Below are 25205 nucleotides of genomic sequence, written 5' to 3' on the forward strand. Positions count from 1 at the left end.
AGAAAAAAAGTTCAAGCACTAATATAGCTTAACAGCTGACCACTAAACCTTGCCTTAATGACAACTAACTGCGCAAAAATAACTGCTTGGTGTAATTAGAATTTGTAGATAGGCTATACGGATAAAATGATCTATTTCTCTCTAGTCTAAATAACTCACTTCGACTATTAACACATTTAACCTAAAACTTAAAATTGAACAGAAAACGGAAGTTTTCAACTGGATCTTGAATATTAGACAGATTGTTTTAAAATTAATAATTTAAATTTAGAAGAGGATATAATTCTAATTATTCTTCACCGATTCATCTTCGGTTTTGAGTAATACACTTCACTTCATCCGGGTCCTATTTATGAACTCCCAGTTGATGTGAACACCGCACAGAATCGCTCTAGCTTGGCTGTGAGATGACGTCACGAGCACAGGAATGGCGGCACTGTCTGTAGGGGGAAGGAGCCTGAAGAGCGTAAAACTTTATTTCTAACGTCATTCAAGAGGATAGAAACTTGGTTAAAACATAGACGTCTCATTCTGAGCCTGCCAAGAAGAAGGCTGGCAGATTCCAAGTTTGTTTGCAAACGAAAACCAACGTCCGGTTTCGGGAGTTGGTTGTTGCTGCTGACTTTGTGAGGCTAGTTTTTACCTGGCTACCAGAGCTAGCAAGCTGAGAGCCAGGACTAGCTAGCGAGTTGCCATACCTATATTTGAAACCTAACGGTTGACAGACTGAGTAGTCATTAAATTACCGAGGATTCTTGTCAGTCCATCCATTTCATTTATAAAGGGTTTTCGCTTTGGAATAAGCCAGAGAAACGGCACTGGCCCGACAGGTTAAACGTTAGCTGAGCAAGCCAATAACGTCGTTCCTTTCGCCCTTCTGGACAGTTCAAGCAAGTTTAGCTAGCTGCAGTTTGGTTGACTGGCTGGCTAGCAAACTTAAAAGGATTTCATATTTCATGCCACAATGGAAAGTTTAACACTGAGTGATGTTGAGCAGAAATATTACTCTGATCTGTTTGTCTACTGCGACACGGACAACACGAAGAAAGTGGCTTCCAGTGGCAAAGTTCTTGACCTTTTCCGGGCGGCCCAACTGCCCAACGAGGTGGTCCTGCAGGTACGGTGTTAAGTCTGCGATAAAACTGTGCAGTTATTGTAACATTTAAGTGCAATGTTAAATTCATTAGGTGTTGCAAGCACCCCACTTGTGCCATCCGAGAGAATGGAGCTGAACTCATTAACAATCAACTTTGTAATTAGCTGCGCATGCCATCGGCAATAGGAAGTTAACAGACATATTGCATTTTTACTTACATCCCTATTCTCCAGTGAACAACCGTATTGACTGGTTGAGGGTCATTTGAATCTTGCTATGGTACATGATGGTACATTGGACCTTCAATGACCATCTGTCCGAGCTAGTTAGTGAGTCTGATGTACCCTCGGCACTGTCACAAAGGGGTACCTGAAAAGTTGAAAGGGTGACTGCTTTCTGGTCGTGGGCATACTTTTAACTTGAATGAGAAAGATATGTCTCATCAGGCAAATCCAGTTTGCTGCCTTTCAAGATCCAGTTTACGTGAGCTGGATTAATTTAATTTTGTTTTTATCTTGTTAGTAAGTGTTGTTTCACGATTGTGGCTTAGCGCAAATATAGAGTCAGTCAAATGTTCATCGATGAAGTTTTTAGAGAATATATCTTCAAGTGATGGTAGGCTATCATTAGCCAGATGTGTTAGCAATTATCCGTTGTTTAGCGAATCAGTAATATATATTACCAGCCAGTTAAATAAACAGTAATGGGTTGTTGTATCCTGAACTCATTGAGAACAACGAGGCATATTTTTGAGCAGACTCAGTTTATTTAGATATTGTCAGCAAGTACAGGCACAACGGAATGCAATGGCATCTTCATAGCTATCCAACTAGCTATCTGCTAGCCAACTTTTTCATTGTAGGCCTTTAGTTGTTCATGACTAAAGACTCGCTCTGCAGGATCAAACAGCTTGTAGCTAGGTAGCGGCCGCGGTTGTGGAGCACACGATGGTTAATGTGTTACGGACGAAATTGATGCAGAGCAAGTGACTGAGAGCAGAGAATATGAAGAACAGTCTCCAGTTTTATTGTGGTCCCAAGGTGAGTTTCGCCACCCCTTTGGAGAGAAGAGGTCTTTTGAATATTGGGCGGTTATTATTCTGCATTTGATCACAGGATCTATGTGTTGTAATAGATTTCTGATTCGAATGGAGCATGTGATAGAGTTCAGAGGGGTGTGTCTCTTCCTTACTCTGTTGACTCAGCAGTGACGGTCTCACCGTCTGCAGCAGAAGTGTTTATGCCGGACTTGTCAGGTCTCTGTAATTGAATAAGCGCAAATCTGTGTTTACCCCACACGGCTCAAAATTAATCTGAAAGCCTAAATGAACGCACCAGCGCTTCTTCGTGTGAATGCATCATTTGTTTACACTAGACTGGAATTACAAGCCTTTCCTTTTTTTACAGGCCTCTCAGTGTAAACTTGTGGTTGCCATTTGTGAAAAATATGTGTTCATGTTACAATGCCTTTGTCTTAACTTGGTCTCGATATTTTACAAAGATTAGGTGGTGGAACTTTGCATTTGAATTACTGTGAGAAGTGTGTAGTTGTCGAGGCTTGTTTCACCTGTGGAACATCTATGTTGTTGAAAACATTGTGCTCTTTACAGTGATGTATAAAATCCTCAATTCAAAGCAATATTTCTGAGTAATTTTCTTAAGTAGTATTTTCTTTTTTAGATTATGGTATATAATGTAGGCTTCCTCACTCATAACATTCTGAATGATCATGTCAGTAATAGATAGGCAAAAAGAAATGGTCGATTTATCCACACCTAAACAGTTTTGTTTTACAGATGGTAATCCACAATAATCTTATAATTACAGATTACCGAACTATGTGGTGCCACCCGGCTTGGTCACTTTGGTAGGAGTCAGTTCTACATTGCATTGAAACTCATTGCCATAGCCCAGTCTGGCTTGCCCCTACGAGTGGAGAGCCTCAACAGTGGTGAGCATGCATATCAGTCCATTTTATTTTAGTTTATCTATTTTTTCCAGTCAGCTGTTTCAATGTGTTGGCCAGTAAGAGTTCCCTCCACTTTTAAGTCATGTTGACAGACACACACATACACAGTCGTTCATGCAGAAAAAGAAATGATTGTGTCACTTGAGCTGATTGTGTAACAGGGATTAAGGTTTAATCTCCACGCCTCTTCACTCAAATGGACACAATGTATGCGTTCCAAATATGAGTGCCTATTTTGCGGTAATATGGGTGGAAGAGTAGCTCAGAGAGGAGAAACTGAAGAACAGTTTACAACAATTTGGTATTTAGCAGACGCTTTTAACCAAAGCGACTTACAATAAGTGCATCAATCAGATTCCATTGCCCCATAAACAGAGATCACAATAAGGCTGTATATTAATTACCCTCTATATTACGCTCCTGGAATTCTGTGACAGTAAATGATAACAAGACCTGCGATTATAGGGACAAGGGAAGTAGGATTTTTTCTTTTTTATATATAGAAAGCGGAGGTTAGGCAGTGGGGGACAGGTGGGTTCTGAAGATGTGGGTTTTCAGTTTCCTGCGGAAGATGGCAAGAGATTCCACAGTCCTGACTGAGTATGGGAGGTCATTCCACCATCGCGGAGCAATGGCAGAGAAGAGGCGTGGCCGAGAAGAATGGCTGCCGGGTTCCCGAAGCGAGGGGACCGTCAGCTGACCAGAGGTGGTAGAGCAGAGAGCTGTAGCAGGGATGTAAGGATTTAACAGAGATTGGAGGTAGGATGGGGCGGAGCCTCTTGTGGCCTGGTAGGCCAGCACCAGTGTCTTGAACTGGATGCGGGTTGCTACCGGAAGCCAGTGGAGTGCACTAAGAAGCGGAGTGACATGAGAGTGTTTCGGGAGATTGAATACCAGGCGTGCAGCGGCATTCTGAACAAGCTGAAGCGGCCTGATGGCGCAGGTTGGTAAGCCAGCCAGTAAGACGTTGCAGTAGTCAAGACGGGAGATGACAAGTGCTTGGACCAAGAGCTGGGTCGCTTGTTGCGTGAGGAAGGGGCGGATCCTCCTGATGTTGTAGAGGGAGAATCTACAGGATCGAGTGACTGCCGCGAAGTGGCTAGAGTAGTTGAGCTGGTTGTCGAGGGTCACGCCAAGGTTTTTGGCTGCCCTGGAGGGGGACACCACAGAACCCTCAAAGGTGATCGAAGCGTCGACTATTGGGGGGCTCTTAGAGGGGAAAAAAGAGAAGCTCCGTTTTCTCCAGGTTGAGCTTGAGATGGTTAGCGGACATCCAGGAGGCGATGTCGGCTAAGCAGGCTGCAATGCGAGGCTGAACCTGAGAGTCGGAGGGGGAGAAGGAGAAGAATAGCTGTGTGTTATCGGCGTAACAGTGGTAAGAGAGACCATGGGCAGAGATAACTTGTCCGAGTGATCTAGTGTAAAGAGAGAAAAGGAGTGGACCAAGTACAGAACCTTGTGGGAGCCCAGTGTGGAAAGGGCGGGGGGAGGAGACCGATTCCCTCCAAGAAAGCAGGGAAGAACGGTCGGACAGATAGGACTCGAACCATGCAAGTGCAGATCCCACGAAGCCCATCCTAGCAAGGGATGAGAGGAGAATCTGATGGTTAACTGTGTCAAATGCTGCAGAGAGGTCCAGGAGTATGAGGACAGAGCTGAGCTGAGCTCTGGCCAAGTGGAGCTCTTCTGTGACAGCGAGGAGGGTTGTCTTGGTGTGGCCAGCTGTGGGTTTGATCCCCAAACATGACAAACAGAATGAAAACTCCAAAACCACTCTGAGCCCTGCACTGCTGGGTCTTCCACACACGTGCACGCACACACACACATACATATGTATAAGCATCGAGTGACATCTGAGTATATTCACCACAAAAAAAATCTGGTGTTTACCCATGTTTAAAATATGCATTTTCTAAAAACTCACTTTCCATATGTACATTGTTCAGAGCTCCTACCAGTAGAGTGCAGTTGTTTCTCCTGTATGTGAGGTCAGAGAAGGTAGGGACATTCTTAAAACTGACCCTCTGTGGAAGTGCCTAGTTCTGGAGGGAAAGAGTTAAAGGATGAGCAGGGAAGACAGTGTGATGATGTAAATGAGCAGGAAACAAAGTCACCCCTGCAAGGTCAAAGATACAGAGAAAGAAAGAACAGACACTGAATCAACAGGAAATTGCAGAAAGGCCCTTCCAGCTGAGATACTACAAAAAGAACTCTATATTGTCTGTATTTTAGTGGTGACAATTTTTCTCCATTTCCAAGAGGCTTTTGATGTCAATGATGGGTTATGCCTGGTGTATAAGGTAGTTTTATGTTCAGGGTAACCTTTGGATGACTTTAGATGAATGTATGGAAATTATGACACATGTCTGTCTGTCTTTGCGGTTGTGTCTGTCATTCTGAAAGTTTTTTCTTTTTTTTTTTTTTTTTTAAGTCAAAGACTTGCCTTTGCCACGCTTTGTGGTGAGTAAAAGCGAGCAGGAGGCCAGGCATGCCAACGTGTACTCAGACACAGAAAACCAGGGCCCTTATGTGGGAGTCATCCCCAGACCCCCAGGACGAGTGCAGCCGAAAAAAGTGTCTGCCCATGAGGTGATCCAGCCCTGTATGCCCACCAGTGAATCACAGGTCAGTCACTGCTAACCAATCACATCATCGCCGTCCCATCACTTTTATTATGACATCATCACTCTGTCTCTTTGATTATGACATTTTTTCTCTTAATCTATGCTATCCTCCTTCCAATGAAATGATCCTGTATTATGCATATACCATGCAGTCTCTCTGATTATGACGTCGTCTCCACTCATTATGTTCTACCAGCTCTCAGCCAGTGGGAATCTCTCACACATCTTTTACATCTGGCTCCAGGTTATGGACCTGCCAGTGCAAGATTTTAGTCTCTTTTTTCACATACATATCAGCTTTAATGCAATAAGGAACATAATGAAGAACAAAAGTTGAAAGAAAATGTCATGTATTATTAATTTATTTATTTTAGTAAATGAAGTTGACTCATTCTTAAGGAAGAGGTTACGTATTTTGATGATAATGAATTTTGAATCCTTCTGTCCCCAGCCTGACACCACATCCCCAGTGGTCTCCCCTCACCAGTCACCCCCAACCTCCCCCCACACCTGGAGGAAGCACAAACGCCAGGCCAGTGGGGGGAACGTGGACAGACAGCCTGCTGTTGCGGGCGCTGTTTGGACGCCTTTCAGAGAAGCACAATCAGGTATCTGCTCTAAACCCTCTTTTTCTTTTCTTCTCCTCCACCTTCAGATACTGAACAAATGCAACAGGAGTCAGTCAGTGGAAATGTTCAGCCTTGTCTTTGTCTGATTAGAGTCCCTCTTTCTTTCTCTGTTTAGGGGCGGTGACAGGTGATGGGATGTGGTCTGCCCACTCCCCTCCCCCACCTGTTCAGGAGAGTTGGGTCAGTTTTACAGACACACCTCCCTCCAGTACGCTTCCAACAGTGCATCCCTCATCTGCACAGGTACAGCACGGCACTCCCCTCTCGTCCTGTCTTACTGGACTAACACAGACTGCCATCAGACTGTCCCAGTAAAAAAATAAACCCGCCAAAATAGCACCTATTACTGCTTAGACAGTATTATAAGAATCTCACTGGGTATTCTTTCACTGTGTCCTGGCTGGGACAAATGTCCGTATCCCAATGCTTCTCCACATGGCTTCTCTTATTACTGCTATGCAGATGATACTCAACTATTGTTTATTAAGCCCGCCACCACCCCACCTCTTTGGAGGACAACTTTATATTATTATTTTATTATTTATTTATTTATTTTCTGAGTGGAAATTCAATATCTTCAGTAAAGCCGCTCCGTGCCCACCCTCCCACCCACCTAGCCTGATCCCATGTTAATACCCGAACACACAGACAGACATACAGACAGAGACATGACGAGATGACCAGAACAGATGGAAGGACGGACAGGAGCTAAACACACAAAACAAGACAAGACATTACGAGACGTCACAAGACCACATTAATAGACAGACAGACAGACCGATAAACAGACTGATATGACAGGACATGATAAGACCAAGCATTGCATGTAATAAATCAGAGTTAATGGGGAGGTTTATGTGGTTATGTATTAGGTATGATATCAGAGTGTATGATGAAAGGTAGGAAGTAAGATTTTGGTGAGGGTTGTAATGTGCATGTGCGTGCGTGCATGCATGCGTGTGTGTGCATGTGCGTGCGTGCATGCGTGTGTGTTTGTGCGCATGCGTGTGTGCACGTATGTGTGTCTTTTGGAGTTGGTGGGTTTAGTTTTCAGGCGAATCTAATGAGATGATAAAGGGGCCCCAGATTTTTTCAAAGTGTGAGGTTTGGTGCTGGAATGTAATTTTTTCCGTAGATATGAAATCTCTGAGGAGGTTTAACCATTGTGTGGTGCTTAATGTATTTGTAGTTTTCCAGTTTAGGAGGATTGTTTTCTTGGCAGTAGTTAAGGCAATGAGTATAGGTTTTGAATTTTGGATTGGTGGTTTTGTTACTGAGAGATCACCGAGTAGACAGAGGGATGGGGATAGTGGAATGCGACAGCTCATAATACGAGAGATTCTGTCAATGACTTGCTGCTAGAAACTTTGAGTTGGTGGGCATAGCCAGGTTGAGAGGAGATAATTATCTGGGGTGTTTAATGAGCAGTGTGAACATGTGTCAGAGTCTGAGAGTCCCATCTTATACAACGTATGCTGTGTGATATCCGCTCTGTGGGTTACCTTGTACTGTAGTAGATGTAGGTTGGTATTTTTAGTCATTGTGAAGGTGTTCCTGCAGATTTGGGTCCAGAAGTCAGTATCAGAGGTGAGTGATACGTCATTTTCCCAGGCTTTGATTGGAATGGAGAATGCTGAATCTGTGGTGGATATTAGTTTATAAAATTTTGAAATAATTTTCTTAGGGTTCATTATTTTATTATATAAGTGGGGAAGGGAGTAAGTTGTTATTTGATAAATTGATTTTGGATTTCAGGGTTGTGCCAAATTGGAGTATATTTGCAGGGTTCCATTGTAGATTTGAAGACTTTGTTGATTTTCCACCAGGCTGTCAGAGTTGCTGAAATCACTGTATTAATAAAGCAATTGTGGTGTTTTATAGTGGTGTTGAGAAATGGAAGGTGGGATATTGAAATTTCTTTACAGTCTGATTGTTCTATTTCTAACCATGAGTTGTTCTGTTGTTTTTGATGAGTCCAATTGATGATATACTGTAGTTGATTTGCCAGATAATCATTTTGGAAGTTTGGGGCTTCTAAACCTCGTTGAATTTTGTGTTTGTGTAATGTGGTCAGTTTGCTTTGGGGTGTTTTGTTTTTCCAGTAGAATTTGCTTGTTACAGAGATTAATGAATTGAACCATTTAGTGGTGGGCTGGGTTGGTATCATGGTGAAAAGGTAATTGATTTTTGGTAATATGAACATTAACGGTTGCTATTCTGGCACTTAATGAGAGAGGTAAGTTTATCCAGCAGTTTAAATCGTCTTCTATTGTTTTTATTAATGGAGTGAAGTTCAGGTGGAATAACTCTGACAGTCTGGTGGAAATGTTGATGCCCAGATACTTATTGTTACCAGTTGGAATTGGGAGAGGTGGGTTTTGAGCTGCAGCATTCCAGTCATTGCCATATATGGGTAGAATTGTTGATTTTGTCCAATTTATAGCATAGTCGGAGAGTTGGGAGAATGAATTAATGAGCTTGATGGCCTCTTGTAAGGAGCTGAATCGGTCTTGTAGGTAAAGCAATACATCATCGGCATAAAGGCTAATCTCGCGGCGAGTGTTGAGGGTTTGGATTCCGTTAATGTTGTTATTTTGACGTATTGCAGCAGCGAGAGGTTGGATGAACTAGGCAAAAAGCAATGGAGAGAGTGGGCATCCTTGAATGGTTCCCCAGTGGAGTGTGAAATTTTGTGATGTTAATCCATTGGTAACAACTGTGGCCATTGGTGTACAGTATTCCTATCCATTGAGTGAATGATTGTCCGCACCCAAATTTATGTAGTGTTCCAAATAAAAATTTCCGATTTACTCTATCAGATGCTTTTTCTGCATCTAATGATACCATTATTTTTTCAATTTGTTTTGTTTTGATATGTTGGTTAGACTGAATAATGTGTGCATGTTATTTGCAGAGTGTCTTCCTTTGATGAAGCTGGTTTGATCTAAATGGATTAGCGATGTGATTACATTTTCATTTCGGGTGGCTAGTGCTTTGCTGATCATTTTTATATCTGTACTGATGTGTGATAGGGGGCTGTAGCTGGAACAGAGTGTTGGATCTTTATCAGGTTTCAGCAGTACTGAAATGAGGGCTGTGTTCATGTTTGGTGGAATTGTTGAGTTATGTTCGATGTTAAGTACCATTCTGTAAAACAGTGGTGAGATTGTATTTCAGAAATGTTTATAAAACTCCTGGAGCTTTATTTTTGGCATCTTATTGAGTGCTTTATGGAGCTCATTAGGTGTTAATAAAGTGTCCAGGGCATCTGCTTGTTCCTTATAATTTGCAGTAAAATTCTCTGAACGCGTTATTTATGTCTTAGAGTGACGGTGTGGTCTGTCCTGCCGAGTTCTTTATGACTGGTATAAATTATTTTTCCTTATTTCATTTGAGTTGGTTTACTAGATATTTTCCTGATTTGTTATTGTATTCAAAATGGTTGCGTCTGAGTCTTTGTATCAGGAATTGGGTTTCTTTGTTTATGATATTGTGGAGCTGTGATTTAGTTTCTGTCAGTTCCTTATGAATTTGCTCTGAGGGGTTTTTAGCATATATATAATTTAGTGCTTTGATTTTTTTGTTCAAGTTTGTTTACGAGTTCTTGTACCTTTTTTTTCTTGTATGATGAGTATGATATAATTCTAGGGATGTCCCGATGCTCTCGATCCCGATCCGAGTCATTTAATATTGAGTATCTGCCGATACCAAGTCCCGATCCGATACTTGTATTTTTGTAGGTAATACAGAACTTTGCACAGTGCACATTTCAAGTACATTAAAACCAATTCAGTGTGTATGCTTGACAACTGAATAGCAAATGCATTAAGATTAACTGCGGCCAAGATGTTCCTTAATTTTTTTTGTTCCTTTTTTTATTTTACAAAAGAACAACGTAAACCTTCTTGTAAAGCTCCGGTAGAGCAGTGTCTGAAATGTAGTGTTGCGAGAGGGTAAGGTGTACTGTGGGAATTATACCAGAAAATACACGCAAGTGTTTGATTTTATGTAATCTTACAATAATTCAAGTGGTTAAGTTGTCTAACTGTCAGTTACGTTGATACTTTTTCTGAAAGCCTCTTTTTTTGTATGCTGACGTTATCAATCTTTAGCATTAGTTAAGCGACTGTATTGCTCTCTGTGGTCGTTAGTTTAGCCTAAGTTGCATACATCACATACTGCTAAAGTGTTAGGTGTTTCAGTTTTGAAATGATATCTTGATTGTTATTAGCCCTGAGGGTTAATGTCGTTAGAGTATGCTGACCTAAAAAACATTCAAATTTAAAAGTGAAAAGAAAAGCCGTTCGCCTCAATTTGGCAAATTTGAATGCACCTTTGTATTCGCTACCACCTGGGCTGGTCATCCAAAGCGATTAATTCAGTTACCCTCTCAGTAATATTTTTAGCCTTGTCACTGTCTCGAGGAAATTTCTTTCTCCTTTTAAAAGTATATCCTCCAATGTGTGTTGCTTTGGAGCAGCCTTTACCTGTGTTACCTGAGTGAACTCACTGTGTTCCACTGAGTGTTGAACTCACTGTATTCCACTGAGTTACCTGAGTGTCCACTGTATCAAAGCGGTAGTAGCCTACTGAACACAGCTCTGTGTTACTACCGCCTCGCCAAATGCTCGCATTGCAAACATTACAAGTGGCTGTTGGGCTGCTTTTGTTTCCCAATTTAAAACATATCCACACTGCAGACATTTTAGCCGCATCCTGCCACAAATCGTGCTCTCCGTTTACCACACCTGTGTGACAGCTGACGTAAAACAAAGGATCGGGCTTAGGGTCAGGCTCAGTAAAGCCGATACCCATCAGTTAAAAAATGCCTTGATCGGCCCCGATACTGATCTTTGAGATCGGATTGGGACATCCCTATATAATTCTTACTCTCAATACTACTTTTGCTGTTTCCCAAAGTAGAGTAGATGAAATTTCTGGAGTGTAGTTTGTTTTCATGAAGGATGCCCACTCTTTTCTGAAAAATGTATTGAAGTCAGGATCTTCAAGCAAAGACGTGTTAAATCTCCATCTGGAGATGAGTTGTTTGACTTGTTTGGAGTTTAGATCAAATGATACAGGGGCATGATCGCAGATTATGATGGGATGAATTTTGGGGTCTGAAATATTGGATGTAATTGAGTTGCTGGTGAGGAGGAAGTCAATATGAGAAAATGATTGATGGAGAGGTGAAAGGTGTAAATATTCTCTGATTGAAGAGTTTTTCAGTCGCCAAATATCACCAAAATCGCTCATGTATGGTTGTAATGCTTCCGTGGTGTGCCAGTTTCTGGAATTAGTGGTGGTAGATGATAGGTCTAGATTGGGATTAGTAATTGTATTAAAGTCCCCTCCAGTTATGACTATGGAATCTGATAAGTTGGATAGTGAATCGAAAAATGTATGGAAGAAAGCTGGGTAGTCAGTATTTGGTCCATATATGTTTGCAATAGTGAAGAAGTTGTCAATGGTGACGTTTATGATAGCATATCGCTTGTATATCTGCTTGTAATTTGATCAAGTGATTTATAATTTTAGTCCTCTTTGCCTGTTAACTAACCCCACGGATGTTCCAGGATACAAATTTGAGTGAGGTCTTTGATATGGTTCAGGGTCAATTTTAAAGCTATATGTTGTGGGGCAAGTTTGTATGTGTTAGAAAAATGTAGTGGGTGTGAGTGTAAAAACGAGTGGTGAGTGTGAGGTGTATCAACATTAGTTTGCAGTGTTTGATTTACATTCTGAGATGATATAAAAAAAGTAACAGTAGAAAATCTGACATCCCTGTGAAGCGGCTTCACCATAGTTGTCGCTATAATACCATACAATTTCTCCTCACACATTTCCTAGGCTAGCTTCAACAGATAAACACAGACAGACAAAAGACAGACAGATATTATGCACAGGAGGAGAGTCTGGCAGAATCAGAGAGAGAGAGAGAGAGATATGAACAGAATGGTAGTGACTGTAGAGTCAGCAGTAGGTGTAATAATTAGCAGTGGACAGCAGGGTGTAAATTTTAAGTTCTGTTTTCATCTTGGCAGACTATTGCATGTTGGGGTGACTAAAGCCAGGTGGTGCAGCCAACACAGCTCATCTTCCCTTCTCCCAAAATTGATTCAGGATCAGGAGAAGTTTTTTTCTTCGATCTTGTATTTCTCTTGGAAACTGGTCGTTGAGGCTGTAATTGGTTCCTCTCATTCTTTTTCTTTTGCTTTTAACGAGTTCTTTTTGTTTGTAATGTTTGAATTTTGTGACTGGTTCTCGTTTTTTTGTTGTTGGAGTCTTTTGCACAGAGGCGGTGAACTCGGCGAAATGTTATGTTGTTTACGGTGTCTGGTGGTAATTTTATGGCTGACTGCATAAATTGTTTGATTTCCGGATTGTCTAGTGTTTGTTCGGGTATTCATGAGAGGATCAAATTTTTGTGCATGCTGTGGCATTGGAGGTCCAAGATTGTTTCTTTCATTGCTTTGTTTTCGTTAGCAAGGTCAGTGACTTGAGTATGCAAAGTTTTGACTGTTCCCTTTAGTTTATTGTTTTCTTTTTGAAGCGTTTTGATTTGTGTTGAATTTGAGACTGGATTTCAGGTCTTTGAGGTCTGTGTGTAGTAATTCCAATATTGAGGGTTTGTTGTTAATAGACTGGAGCACACTGACTTCGACTGTGGTTATTTCTTCTCCAGTCTCTGTAGACCAGTCTTGTTGCTTTTTGCTGGGCTCAGCTGCCATTATACACATTATACGCTGCCATTGTAAAAGTAGTCGTCTATGAAGGTGAACAAATTTTCCAGGGTTCTTCCAGATTGTAGCTAATCCGATGTTGAAAATAGTAAGAGTGATGGAAATAACCAGACAAAAGTTTTGGTTGCAGTGTTTCAGCTCGCTGGAAGTTTAGGAGGAGGGCTGAGCTATGGTGGACCAGACCAAAGAGGGGAGGAGACGGAGGGATCACAAAAGGCTTTCTGAAATGCAAAATGGAAGATTGCACCGCACGAGACGAAATATGGTTGAGTCTTAGCTGTAAAAATACTCTATGTCTCCCCCGGAAGTATAGTCACCAAACTGGCTTAGATCAAATGTAGTACAAAGTGATGATACCCAACTATACCTGTCATTCCCACCAGATGACCCCACGGTCTCAGTGCGGATCTTGGCTTGTCTCTCAGACATATCCACATGGATGAAGGAACGCCACCTTCAACTAAACCTCTCTAAGACTGACTTCTTGGTCATCACAGCCAATCAATGTGTCCACCACAATATCAACATCGCCTTTTCATCTCTGACCCCAACCAAGGTCGCAAGAAACCTGGGTGTCATTATTGATGACCAGCTATCGTTCTCCAACCATGTTGCATCCGTCTCCTGGTCTTGCTGGTTCGCACTTTACAACATAAGGAAAATCAGGCCTTACCTGACTCAGTATGCCACCCAACTCTTGGTACAGGCCATGATTGTCTCTCAGCTCAACTACTGTAATACCCTTCTAGCAGGGCTCCAGATGGCGATTAAAATGGTCGCCAGTGCAACTAACTCTTTAATTTTGCAACCATTTTTTCTGCCAGTCGCCAGTGGCCGCCATTACCCACAAGCTAAGGAAAAAAAAGAGAAATGGCCATATGTTTTGTTTGTGTGCTGAACTCTCATCTTGTGCCTTGGTCTACCTGCCCTATGACCTCTTGTACGGTTTCCAATACATGGCCTGAACTTCTCTGCAGTCCTGTCCAGCCGTGGTTGAAGTGTAGGCATGTACAGATGAACAAACAGTTGTTGAAGATAGTTTAACGTCTCGATTATCAGGTTACAAATTTGAAGTGTTAACTTTATGAACGGTGTTTAATTTAGTTCGATGTAGTTTAGATTGATGGAGTTTGAATTTAGAAGTTGGATGTAGCTAACCGTGCAGTAAGGGTGGAGCCAAATCCAAATATGGTATTTGGCAAAGCACAAATAGTGGGTTTTTACGAATATTTATTTCGTAGAAAATTTAAAAATTATTTGTTTTTGGGTAGAAAAAAAAACCATCAAAAAACTGATGTTCCTCATTACGACGGAGCATTAAGCCACATTAAGGGAGATTTCGAGAATAAGGTCGTAATATTACGAGAATAAAGTCGTAATTTCAAAGAGCAGAAGAGGATTAGAAGAGGAGCCTGCTGCAGTGTGGTGCGGATGTAACAGAAGATTATGTATTTCGTTATTCATGAAACCTATAGGCCCCTACTAAAGTATAACTTCACAAGATGCTCCACGTTCCTGGTTTTAATGCAGGCGACAGGCTGCTCCTCTAATACTTCCCTTCTAAAATAACATGTAGCCTAAAATTATGACTTTATTCTCAGAATATTGTGACTTTTTCTTGTAAAATTACGACTTTATTCTTGTAATTATGGGTTTTTCTTGGAAAATTATGACTTTATTCTCGTTGCAATTTCCTCCAACTCTGGTTGTTTCTTCGGAATAGACACAGTTTCTTGCACAGTCTTTTCAAAGTCCTGATTTTTACGATAATGTGGTGCTGATGTGCCAAAAGATTAAGTATTTCGTTATTTCTGAAACCTATTCTAAAGTATATCTTCACAAGATGCTCCATTAGTGAGTGTTTGCTCTGGCAGTGTAGGTAGCCTACGTTAGCTCTAGTTCACCGACATGCTGTGCTTGCTCCTCAGTCAGCCTGTGTGCCATGGTTGCGTCCTCCAATTAGAGCAGGTAGTGGTGAGGATCACAGTGTTCACATAGGCATTTATTAGTTTAGAGTTTAGTTTATTGGTTTGAGTGTGGATTAGGAACTCAGTGTTAGTTTTAAAATGATTTTCTTTTCAGTGATTATTATCAGACTTTGTCACTCCCTGCCCGACCAAACCCAGTCTCGTCTACATCAGATGCCGACGATGATGAGACCAACTCGACCAGTGAAAGTTCTCAAGTGACATTTGAGTCATCCCAGCCCGATTCAATCAGTGTAGACATTTAAGTATTGATGGTAATATGACTGCAGTATATTGAACATTACACATATCGTATATGTAAAGAATACATAGTTCAGATGGAAGGCAGAGCAAACAAAAGCGGACAGTGCAGAGGGGAAAGAAAAGGCAGTGTGAGGCAGCCCTTTAACAATGTAGAATATGGCATCATTATATTTTGGCTCCTGAAAATTTGATTTGGCTCCTAAATATTTTGGGCTTATGCTCCTTCTCGCCTACTGCGTTCCTCCAAGGAACATCGTCTGGCGTTGCCATCCTGACACACACGCAACCTCATTCCAGACTGTTTCGTTTGTGGTTCCCCAATGGTGGAACGAGCTACCACCTGCCATCAGAGTAGGGGCGTCCCCCTCTATCTTCAAGAACCTCTTGAAGACTCGCCTTTTCCAAGACCACCTCCTCTCCTAACACCCTAACAAGCCTTACTCGCACCTACTGTGTTCTTCTCTACCTAAACTCCTGCTCCTTGTCTTGAAAGAAAGCTCAAATTTATTGCTTGCCCTTTCCCTATTGAATAGATGTAGCACTCAGTGCTTACCCATAGGTCTCTCACTATACTAGAGCTTGAATTATTCCCCCACTTGTAAGTCGCTTTGGATAAAAGTGTCTGCTAAATTGATGTAATTTAATGTAATAAGAATCTGATAAATAATTTTTTTATTATTATAATTTTTGTATTTTGTAAGTTTCAGCCATAACTGTTTTCTTCATTTTGGTCCTCAGTTTTGTGGTTGTTCGCAAACACGTTCTAGACTAGTGTTTAGAAAACTATGAAATGCATTTTTACCAAGTCAACTCAGCTGTAATGCTTGATTGCTGTCTACATCGCATTGTAATCACAGGTGTCTGTATGCTAAGTGTTTGACAGGTAATGTAGCTTTGATCCTGGAAAAATCATCAGTTATTCTCAAAACAACTCATTCCTTTATCGTGAACTCCCAATGGTCAGTTAATATTCTAAATTGTCATGTTGTTTACATTGAATTTGACACCCCATGGCATCTTAGATTGTATACCCATCTTTATTAAAGTGGTTACACGTGTGCCTACTTCCTCTCTTTACCATTCAGCCCATGTCCATTCTGTTCTCTGGGTTTTACTGAGCAGTGCCAAAGGGATAGAAATGAATTTAGTGAGGTTAGAGTTGACAGTCATGTGTTTGTAATGGACAGGACACGCTGCTCTCCGTTATTCTTCCTGAGTTAATGTCTGTTTTGTCTGTGTTTGCTCTGCCCGCCAGCAGCAGGAGAGCACAACAGTACGAACTTTGGCATCTGCGGCAACCACAAATGAAATCCAAAGACAGTCTAGCGCCTATGATGACCCTTGGAAAATCACAGACGAGCAGAGACAGTATTATATTAACCAGTTCAAAACCATTCAACCGGACCTGACCGGTCTCATCGCTGGTGAGTGAGCTGGCCGGAGAACCTTTACACCTGTATATTTCCTCTTTCTCTCTCTCTGTCCAGCCATGAGCCAACCTCTTCTTCTGTTTCAGGATCTGCTGCCAAGGAGTTTTTTACAAAGTCCAAGCTGCCTATTTTAGAATTGTCTCACATTTGGTAAGCAGTTTTTTTAGATACTTTAACTCTGTTATGATTTCTTTCACTGAAAATGCTCAATAACTGATGTAAGACTAGCCTTTTACTCTGTAAGTAATACAAACTAGCTGTTTTACATTCAGATTATAGCTATTGTGTGACAAATCCTATGTAAATAATCTGTAATACATTATGAAATATACACTCACCATCTACTCTATCAGAAACCCCTATCTTAGAGCTGCATTCACTGGCCATGTCTTGAGGTATGTCTACCTTATAGCTACACTCTATAGGCGTACACTTACAGACTGTTGCTATCTATTGTTGTGCACAGTTTGTTGGCCACAGTCTGCAATCTCAGATGCTGTGTTTGGAGTGGTACAACACCCAAAAATATCCAGCCAGCAATGGCTCTGCAGTCATAATCTGACTATTGATGAAGGGCTAGAGGATGGCTAACACACTCTGTGCATGGCAACACATGGGCCACAGTCTCTAACTGTGCAGTAGCAAGGTGAACCTACAAGACAGGTGTTTCTAATAAAGTGGCCAGTAGGTCTGTCTGTCTATCTGGCTGTGTACCTATCTGTCTATCTATATAGACATGTGGTGATCTGAGCTACTAATGTGACAGCGTCTGTTAGGGCAGTTTGTCTTTCGGGGACATACAGTATTGTACAGTGCTAGGTAATGCACAAAACTTTTCCCACTTGCAGAGGCAGGTAATGTGATGTCCATATTTTCCCTCACAGGGAACTGTCAGATTTTGATAAGGATGGCGCTCTGACTCTGGATGAGTTCTGCGCTGCATTTCATTTGGTCGTCGCACGAAAGAATGGTTATGATCTTCCCGAGAAGCTTCCAGAAAGTCTAATGCCAAAGCTCATCGACCTGGACGACTCATCAGGTTTAAAAATAGTCCTTTACACTGTCTTCAATTCGAATCAGAATTCTTTTCTCACAGTTTCTCATGTTATAAGGACAAGGATTCAGTGGTCTGTATTTGTTTTGAGGAGATATAGGGGCATGTGCTTCGTTAAAACATATGTGTGTGTGTGTGTGTGCTGGGGTTTCAGGCGGTCCAGAGCCTGCCCCTGAGGTGGGCTACTCTACGTCCCCAGTGGAGGTGACGCCCAACAAATCCCCGTCTATGCCCTCTCTTAACCAGACCTGGCCCGAACTGAACCAGAGCAACGAGGTTGGTCACTCTCACTGTCTTTTTCTGTCTGTCCCTCACCTGTCTGTCCCTAACCTGTACTAAAGCCACTCTGGGTTTACAGTCTGTTAGTCACACTCTCACTGTCTTGTTCTGTCTGACCCTCACCTGCACTAAAGCCACTCTGGGTTTACAGTCTGTTAGACACACTCACACACATACCCACTCTGTAACAAATGTTACCTCTGTATTACTTTTTCATATTTACTTCTCCCTCTTTAATGAGCAGTATTATTGTTCCATTAGCAGTATCATAACTCCAGTATGTCTATACTTTTGCATAAAGGGTGGGGGGCGTTGGGGGGGCGGGGTCAGGAACCTTTCCCCTTTTCACTGAGTGGTTGAGGGCAGCAGTGTTAATTTCATCAATGAAAGCTGACAAAAAATGTTCATCAACTAAACTTTTTTTGATGACGAAAACGATTCAATAACTAAATAAAAATACACCTTTGGAAATAAAAACTGTGATGAAATATGTAACAATTTTTGTTGACGAATAATAACAAGACAATAATGTCAGAGACAGATGAATGGACAAGCAATTTATAATTTATATCCCCCCTCCCCTGGAAATCAAACGCTAACTAACGATAACTTTGCAACTCAAATCATGGCTACGCTTGGAAGAAGAAAAAGAACGGATATGTGGACACATTTTAGCTGTAATACAACTGAAAATAAAACACACTGCAAACAATGTGGGTGCAAAATTGGTAGGAAAAATACCACAAACCTCAAGAGGCAAACCTGAGGAATGTAGCAAGCCTAAGAATATCTGCGTGCTTGATGAAATCACTGGAATTATTTAATTAAAAAAATGTGACAAAAATGCATTTGACTAAAATTTGACTAAAACTTGTATAATTTTTGTTGACTAAAACTAGACTAAAGCTAATAATGATCAAATGACTAAGTCTAAGACTAAATCAAAGTCACCTTCCAAAATGAACACTGGAGGGCAGACAACAGGTTGCTTCCACCCTGTGATGTAGAGTTTTGTGTTTAGTGTTGGATGCGGCATGGGTGCTAACTCTTGCCTTTTGTCTCTCCAGCAGTGGGAGACATTTAGTGAGCGCTCATCAAGCTCCCAAACTCTGACCCAATTTGATTCTAACATTGCTCCAGCTGATCCTGTAAGTCAATCACTCCTCAATTATAACCGCTTTTCTCTTCTTGTTTGTTTTCTGAATCTTTCTAAGAATCTCTTTAGAAATGCATGCCCTCAATACCAAAGTCCTGTAACTATAATGATACCATGATTTGATGTTTTTTTTTATTTTTTTTTTTTTTATGCTGGCCTAGCTTTTGGATATGTCTGTCATACTCTTTCCGTTGCATATCAGAATCTGAATTGGAAAGGGGTGAACTGTTTTATATCACAGCAGCAGAAATGGCACAGTCAGTCAGACAGCTCACACTCCCTGTCAGAGTATTCCTACCACTTCTCGCCATATGGGCAGATAAAGCAGAACATGGTTGGGTGTGATGTGTTGAGGAAACACTGATCCAGTGATACACTGTATTTCCTTTCAGGACACGGCCATTGTGCACCCTGTACCCATCCGAATGACACCCAGTAAAATCCACATGCAGGAGATGGAGCTGAAGAGAACTGCAAGTGGTAATGCTGAGTTTTATATGTTTGCAGTGACAAACCACAGCACACCACTGTGTTCCCACACATCTGTGGAACATGACACAGAAAGCCACAGACCACACTCCTCCTCTTCGACTGTTTATCTGGACAAATTAAAAGAAAATATGTGCGTGTGTGTGTGTGTGTGTGTGTTTCATGAGCACTCATTCTGGCACTCACTCTGTGAGATGTAAACGCTGAAGTTGGACGCCCTGTATTCTCAGACAGAGCCTCAGGGACTTGGGATATGTGTAAGAATCAGCACAGAGATGGGATTGAAATCCTTGTGTCCAGTGAAATAAAATGACTGCCTTAAGAAACTCAGCACAACAAATTGACAACAGGAATGTAAAAACTGATTCTTTCCCTCCCCTGCCCCTCTGTGCAGACCATACACACCCAACTAGTCCTCTAATGGCCAAACCACCTGACCTATCGGAGGAGGGTAAACTAGCAACATCTATCAAATTTCCCACAAACACTGTAGGTGAGTGTTCAGTGTAGTGCCATGCTGCCTCTGCCACATCACAATATTCCACTCAACTCAATGTTAGTGAGTGAGTTTGGCCAAGACTTGGCCCAACATGTGTATGTTTTTAATTAATCTCTGGTTTATTCATGTAGGTGATGGGTATAGCAGTTCAGATTCCTTCACATCAGACCAGGAGCCTATTACGAGTGTGGTGACACGACAGAGGTGAGTTACCTCCACAGTCGAGCTTGTCTCGATGTTAGGACTCGGGTCTGTGTGGCGTTAGCTACATCCTCCACCTGGCATGCCAGACTACAGATTTTATTGGTAAATAAATGACTCAGTGTGGGCAGGGCAGGGTGGTGAGTTTTCCCCTCGCTCACTTCCTTTCTCAGAAGTTCTTAAAACAGGAAGACCGTAAAAAGAGGACATATTCTCCCCGCGCGTATATGTTTATTGTTAACGAGGCTGCATTTTAGAGGCAAGTCCAGCCTTTGTTGACATATGTTCCCATTTTCATTAGTGCCTCATAGTTATTAAATTTCAGCTGCAATTTTCCTAAAAATAATTTCAGTAGCCTTTTAAAAAGTGGTTTATTTGAAAATTTGCTGGCAATATGGCCACCAGTGTGAACAAAACAGTGAATCAGTGTGGTCTGGGTTGGACTTTCACTTATTACGGAGAGGGTGCAGTTTACAAAGAGTAAAAAACAAAAGAGATTTGATAAAAAAAAAAAGCAGTCTGAGATATAGCCAAACATGGTGACAGGGCTTATAATAAGGCCATGTGTGAAAAGTGTGTGTTTTCTCTTTAAGGCCTGAGGATTTCTCAGACAGACTGCATAAGTACAGACTGCCCAGGTCATCACTCTTTACACTGAGTTCTCTCAGTGAGCCCAGTGGCCTGCACTCTCATCCTCTAGAAACAAACACTTAGCAGTTGTGTGTGTCTGTCTGGTTACTGATACAAGTTAAGTCAGTCAGATTGTCTGTTAAGCCAGTCAGTCAGGCCCTGTTTACACCTTGTATTAAGATCCGATTTTGGTGATCCTATCAAGTGGACAGCTCACAGTACGTCCGTGTACAGTTGAGTAAGCGGTCATTCAATATGGTCGAGTTCGCATTTGTGTTTACACTGCTACAGGAATGTGGTCATATGCGGTCCAGACCACCTCTGAATGTGGTCTGAGTGATCAGATCTCGATGCGACCTCAATGTGCATTGGATGCGTTTTCACCTGTACTTTTGAGCTGGATCACCAAAATCGGATCTTAATGCAAGGTGTAAACAGGGCCTCTGATTGTTCGTTAAGTCAGTCTGAATGTTCGTTAAGTCAGTGTGCTTCTCTGTCTTGTTCCTGGACGGCCTTAAGCTACATGCTTGATTCAGCTAATCAGTGGCTTGATAATGAACTGATTAAGTTGAGTCATATGTGTGAGAGCAGGGAGAGATCTCACATAATCAGGGTTGTTTGTTTATGTTCGTTTTGCTCTATGTCTGTGTATTTTTGCATTTATGGTTTTGCTTGGTATCTATATGCTGTTTGTGTGTTTTTGTAGTGGTTGGTTATGCTATGTGTGCGTGTGTGTGTTTTTGTAGCAGTTGGTTATGCTCTGTGTGCATGCGTGTGTGTGTGTTTTTGTAGCGGTCGGCTATGCTCTGTGTGCATGCGCGTGTGTGTGTGTGTTTTTGTAGCGGTCGGCTATGCTCTGTGTGCATGCGTGTGTGTGTGTTTTTTTAGCGGTTGGCTATGCTCTGTGTGCATGCGTGTGTGTGTGTGTGTGTTTTTGTAGCGGTCGGCTATGCTCTGTGTGCATGCGCGTGTGTGTGTTTTTTAGCGGTTGGCTATGCTCTGTGTGCATGCGTGTGTGTGTGTGTGTGTTTTTGTAGCGGTCGGCTATGCTCTGTGTGCATGCGTGTGTGTGTGTTTTTTTTTTTGCGGTCGGCTATGCTCTGTGTGTGCGTGTGTGTGTGTGTGTTGTATTGTATAGCTCATGCAGTGTGTTGCCTGATGCAGGTCTCATTCTGGCACATCTCCTGAGGGACTGAAGGCTGTGGCCCCGCCCCCTCCACCGCCCAGACCCCACCCCTCACACTCTCGTTCTTCCTCATTGGACATGAGCAGAAATTTTGCACCTGTTCCAGCAGGTACAGACATGCAGTTTCTCACGAGGCATTACTCAGGCTTACACACACTCTTTCTCTCTGGCTCTTTTTATTATAATGATGACAAAGTCATTTGACTTGGCCTGTGTGTGTGTGTTCTGGTACTGATTTGACAATCTCTTGTGAACGGTTCTCCGTGCAGCAGGACAGCAGCAGGCAGGAGTGGTGACCTACCCCCCAGCCGTGCCCCCCAGACCGCTACCCACCCAGGTATGTCAGATTAACCACCACAGCAGTGTGGATATGTTTGAGTCTGAGGAGTGTGATGAGTGGAGGGCATTCTGGATGAGACAGCCTGTGATTTCAGTGACACTGGGGTCTTGTGAAAAGCTCTTTTCTGTCAGTATCAGATGTTTCCTTTGAATTCTTAACATATCTAAATGACAGAGTACCTTTACTTACTGCCCAGGTCTCTACTGATTATGAATCCTTATAATGATGTGTGCGTGTGCGTTTGATTGCAGATGTCAGGTCCACACAGCCATCGTCCGGCAGATGGGGAGGGTTTAGCGTCTCACTCCAGTACGTCACCACAGCAGATCCCAGAACAGCCCAACTTTGCTGACTTCAGTCAGTTCCAGGCCTTTGCTGTGGAGCATCCTGCAGACGATGGGGAGAAGCTGTCTGATGGAGGGCAGGTGGGACACAGTTCTGCACTGCCGTAGGAATGGACAGCTATCACATACAGACCAACGGTGCTACATATAGCAGTTTTAGCACTGTTCGATTGGTTTAGGCCTCTGGTTCCCCATCCTGGCCATGCATAAGCTTGTGACTTTTTCTGTGTGTACAGACGGAGAAGTGTGTTGACAACGCTGCAGCCATGAGGACGGTGAAGAATGAGGCGCAAGCAGATGAGAGAGCTGCTAATGTAAACTCTGTATGTCAGTCTGTCTGCACACACACTTTCAAACTTCGTTATTCAAATGATAGCGTTGTAATGTTCCCAATATGCCTTCTGTTTGCATCAGGCCAAAGGTTCCACCCCTCTGGCACCGCCCCCTAAGCCTGTCCGTCGGAGGCTGAAGTCAGAGGACGAGCTCAAAGCAGAGGTGGACGACATTCCACAGAAATCTGTTTTGGCAACACAGCCCTCCATTCCAAGGTGAGGAATGTGTGGCTCAGATCCACTCTGGCATTACGGAATCTGCTATTTCCACTGTTTGTACTGCAGCATTACAAAAGCTGCTATTTCAGTTGCTGTCTCTGTCTTCGTTTTTCTGGCAGGTCCGTGGGCAAGGATAAAAAGGCCATCCAAGCTTCCATAAGGAGAAACAAGGAGACGAACACAGTCCTTGCCAGACTCAACAGTGAGCTACAGCAGCAACTAAAGGTAGTGCACTCAAGTAAATGAACTTCTGTAGAAAAGTCTTTATTTGATTTTATAGGCTTTGTTTTGGGGATTGACATATGTTTTTTTTTCCTCTGCAGGATTTGCTAGAAGAGAGAATATCATTGGAAGTGCAGCTGGAGCAGCTCAGGCCGTTTTCGCATTTGTAACCCGTGTGTGACAGTGTGTGTGTGTGTGTGAGAGAGAGAGAGTGTGAGTGAGAACACCCGTGAGAAGTCATTTGGAGGGTGAGCTGCATCCTCCAGCAGGATGTGAGTGTTCACCCGTCTCTAATCTGCCTGCCCTCCCTCTGACTGAGTGTGTGTGTGTGTTTGTGTGTGTGTTTGAAAAACACTGCTTCCACCAAAAAAGCGCTCCCTCACACATTCCTCCTGGGACTTGAGTGTGGTGTGTGTCAGAGGGACAGAGGACAGGCATAGTACACTTTTTGGCACTTTGTTTAAAACTGGATGAGCAGGAGCTCCTGAGAGCAAGAGCAATGGGAGGTTGCAAATCCCATGTTTCCTGTGAAGTCAGTTCAGACCTGACTGTGGTGGCGTGGCTGAACCTACAGTAGCTCTTTTAACATGGCTGGGCAGTCAGACCAGCCAATGAACTGGGTGAGGTTCACACACAGAGGAGAGAATTGGGAGATTTTTTTTTTCTTAATAGGTTTCCAAGCAACGGTTACAAACGTACGGCATCATGCAACAAAGCTGTAGCTGTTTTTTGGGGGGTTTTTTTCATTTTGTTTGTGTTTCTTTAGCATTCTCTGTGGTATAACAGAAAACCTTGTACAGACATCAGCCCGTGACTCTTGTCTCCTTCCTCTCCACTGTTGCTCACACAAACATGCTGCCTGTACCTCACATGGTCCATAATCTGATACAGACTTGCTTCAGAACCCAGGTTCCTCTCTGAGAGAACCGGCCACAGACCTGACAACCAACGCAAAAACTGCACTTTTTCTCTTCTTTAGCTTTCCCTCTTTTACTCACACTGCATGTGGCCCTGTTGGTAACTCGCATAAAACTGCTCTTAGGACAAAAAATAACCACAAACCATTTGATTTTGTATGTGTGTCGTCTGAAACCGTATGGCATTTGTGTTGTTACCCAGACTGAAATTATGTCTTACTTTTTTTTGTTTTTCATTAATGTATCTGTGTTTTCCTAACCTGTCTTTCAAGCCTTACTCTTGGTATTCAGGTTTTCATTGGGGTTTTTTTTGTTTGTTTCTCCCCTTACTGAATCAACATGATCTCTGCTTCCTGGCTCTTTAGGTTGGTGTACTGTATAAGGGGGATGTTGTATATTGTATAATACACATCTTTTGATCTCATATGTAAATTTGCATTAATTGCTGACTAACAGCAAATGTCCTATTTAATTGCTTCTATTTTGGCTGTGGGGTCATGGATGCTTCAGTGCATGGATGTATCTCTGCAGAATGAATTAGCCGCTGTGTGATTTTTACACAAAATAAAGACAGCACAATATTTTAACCGCCTCTCCCTCTCTTCTTTTTTTCCTT

At 42.3% G+C, this 25205-nt stretch overlaps 1 protein-coding gene across 5 annotated transcripts; it reads left to right on the plus strand.

Moving 5' to 3' along the window:
* Positions 1 to 453: 453 nt before the first annotated feature.
* Positions 454 to 25131, plus strand: reps1 (RALBP1 associated Eps domain containing 1). Of its 5 annotated transcripts, none has more exons than XM_030772649.1 (20): positions 454 to 1117; positions 2923 to 3046; positions 5496 to 5689; positions 6140 to 6296; positions 6433 to 6560; positions 16547 to 16715; positions 16808 to 16871; positions 17606 to 17760; positions 17930 to 18051; positions 19122 to 19202; positions 19603 to 19690; positions 20094 to 20192; positions 20330 to 20402; positions 22194 to 22324; positions 22485 to 22552; positions 22807 to 22980; positions 23136 to 23222; positions 23314 to 23447; positions 23570 to 23675; positions 23774 to 25131. In XM_030772649.1, the coding sequence occupies exons 1-20, from the start codon at positions 965 to 967 to the stop codon at positions 23840 to 23842; spliced, it is 2376 nt and encodes a 791-aa protein (XP_030628509.1). In that variant the 5' UTR covers positions 454 to 964; the 3' UTR covers positions 23843 to 25131. The 5 variants fall into 5 exon arrangements, with proteins under 5 accessions (XP_030628509.1, XP_030628511.1, XP_030628512.1 ...); XM_030772651.1 differs by having other exon boundaries at positions 16550 to 16715; XM_030772652.1 differs by having other exon boundaries at positions 16553 to 16715; positions 22488 to 22552.
* Positions 25132 to 25205: the final 74 nt, after the last annotated feature.

Source organism: Chanos chanos, chromosome 4, assembly GCF_902362185.1.
Source record: "Chanos chanos chromosome 4, fChaCha1.1, whole genome shotgun sequence".
Lineage (NCBI taxonomy): Eukaryota > Metazoa > Chordata > Actinopteri > Gonorynchiformes > Chanidae > Chanos > Chanos chanos.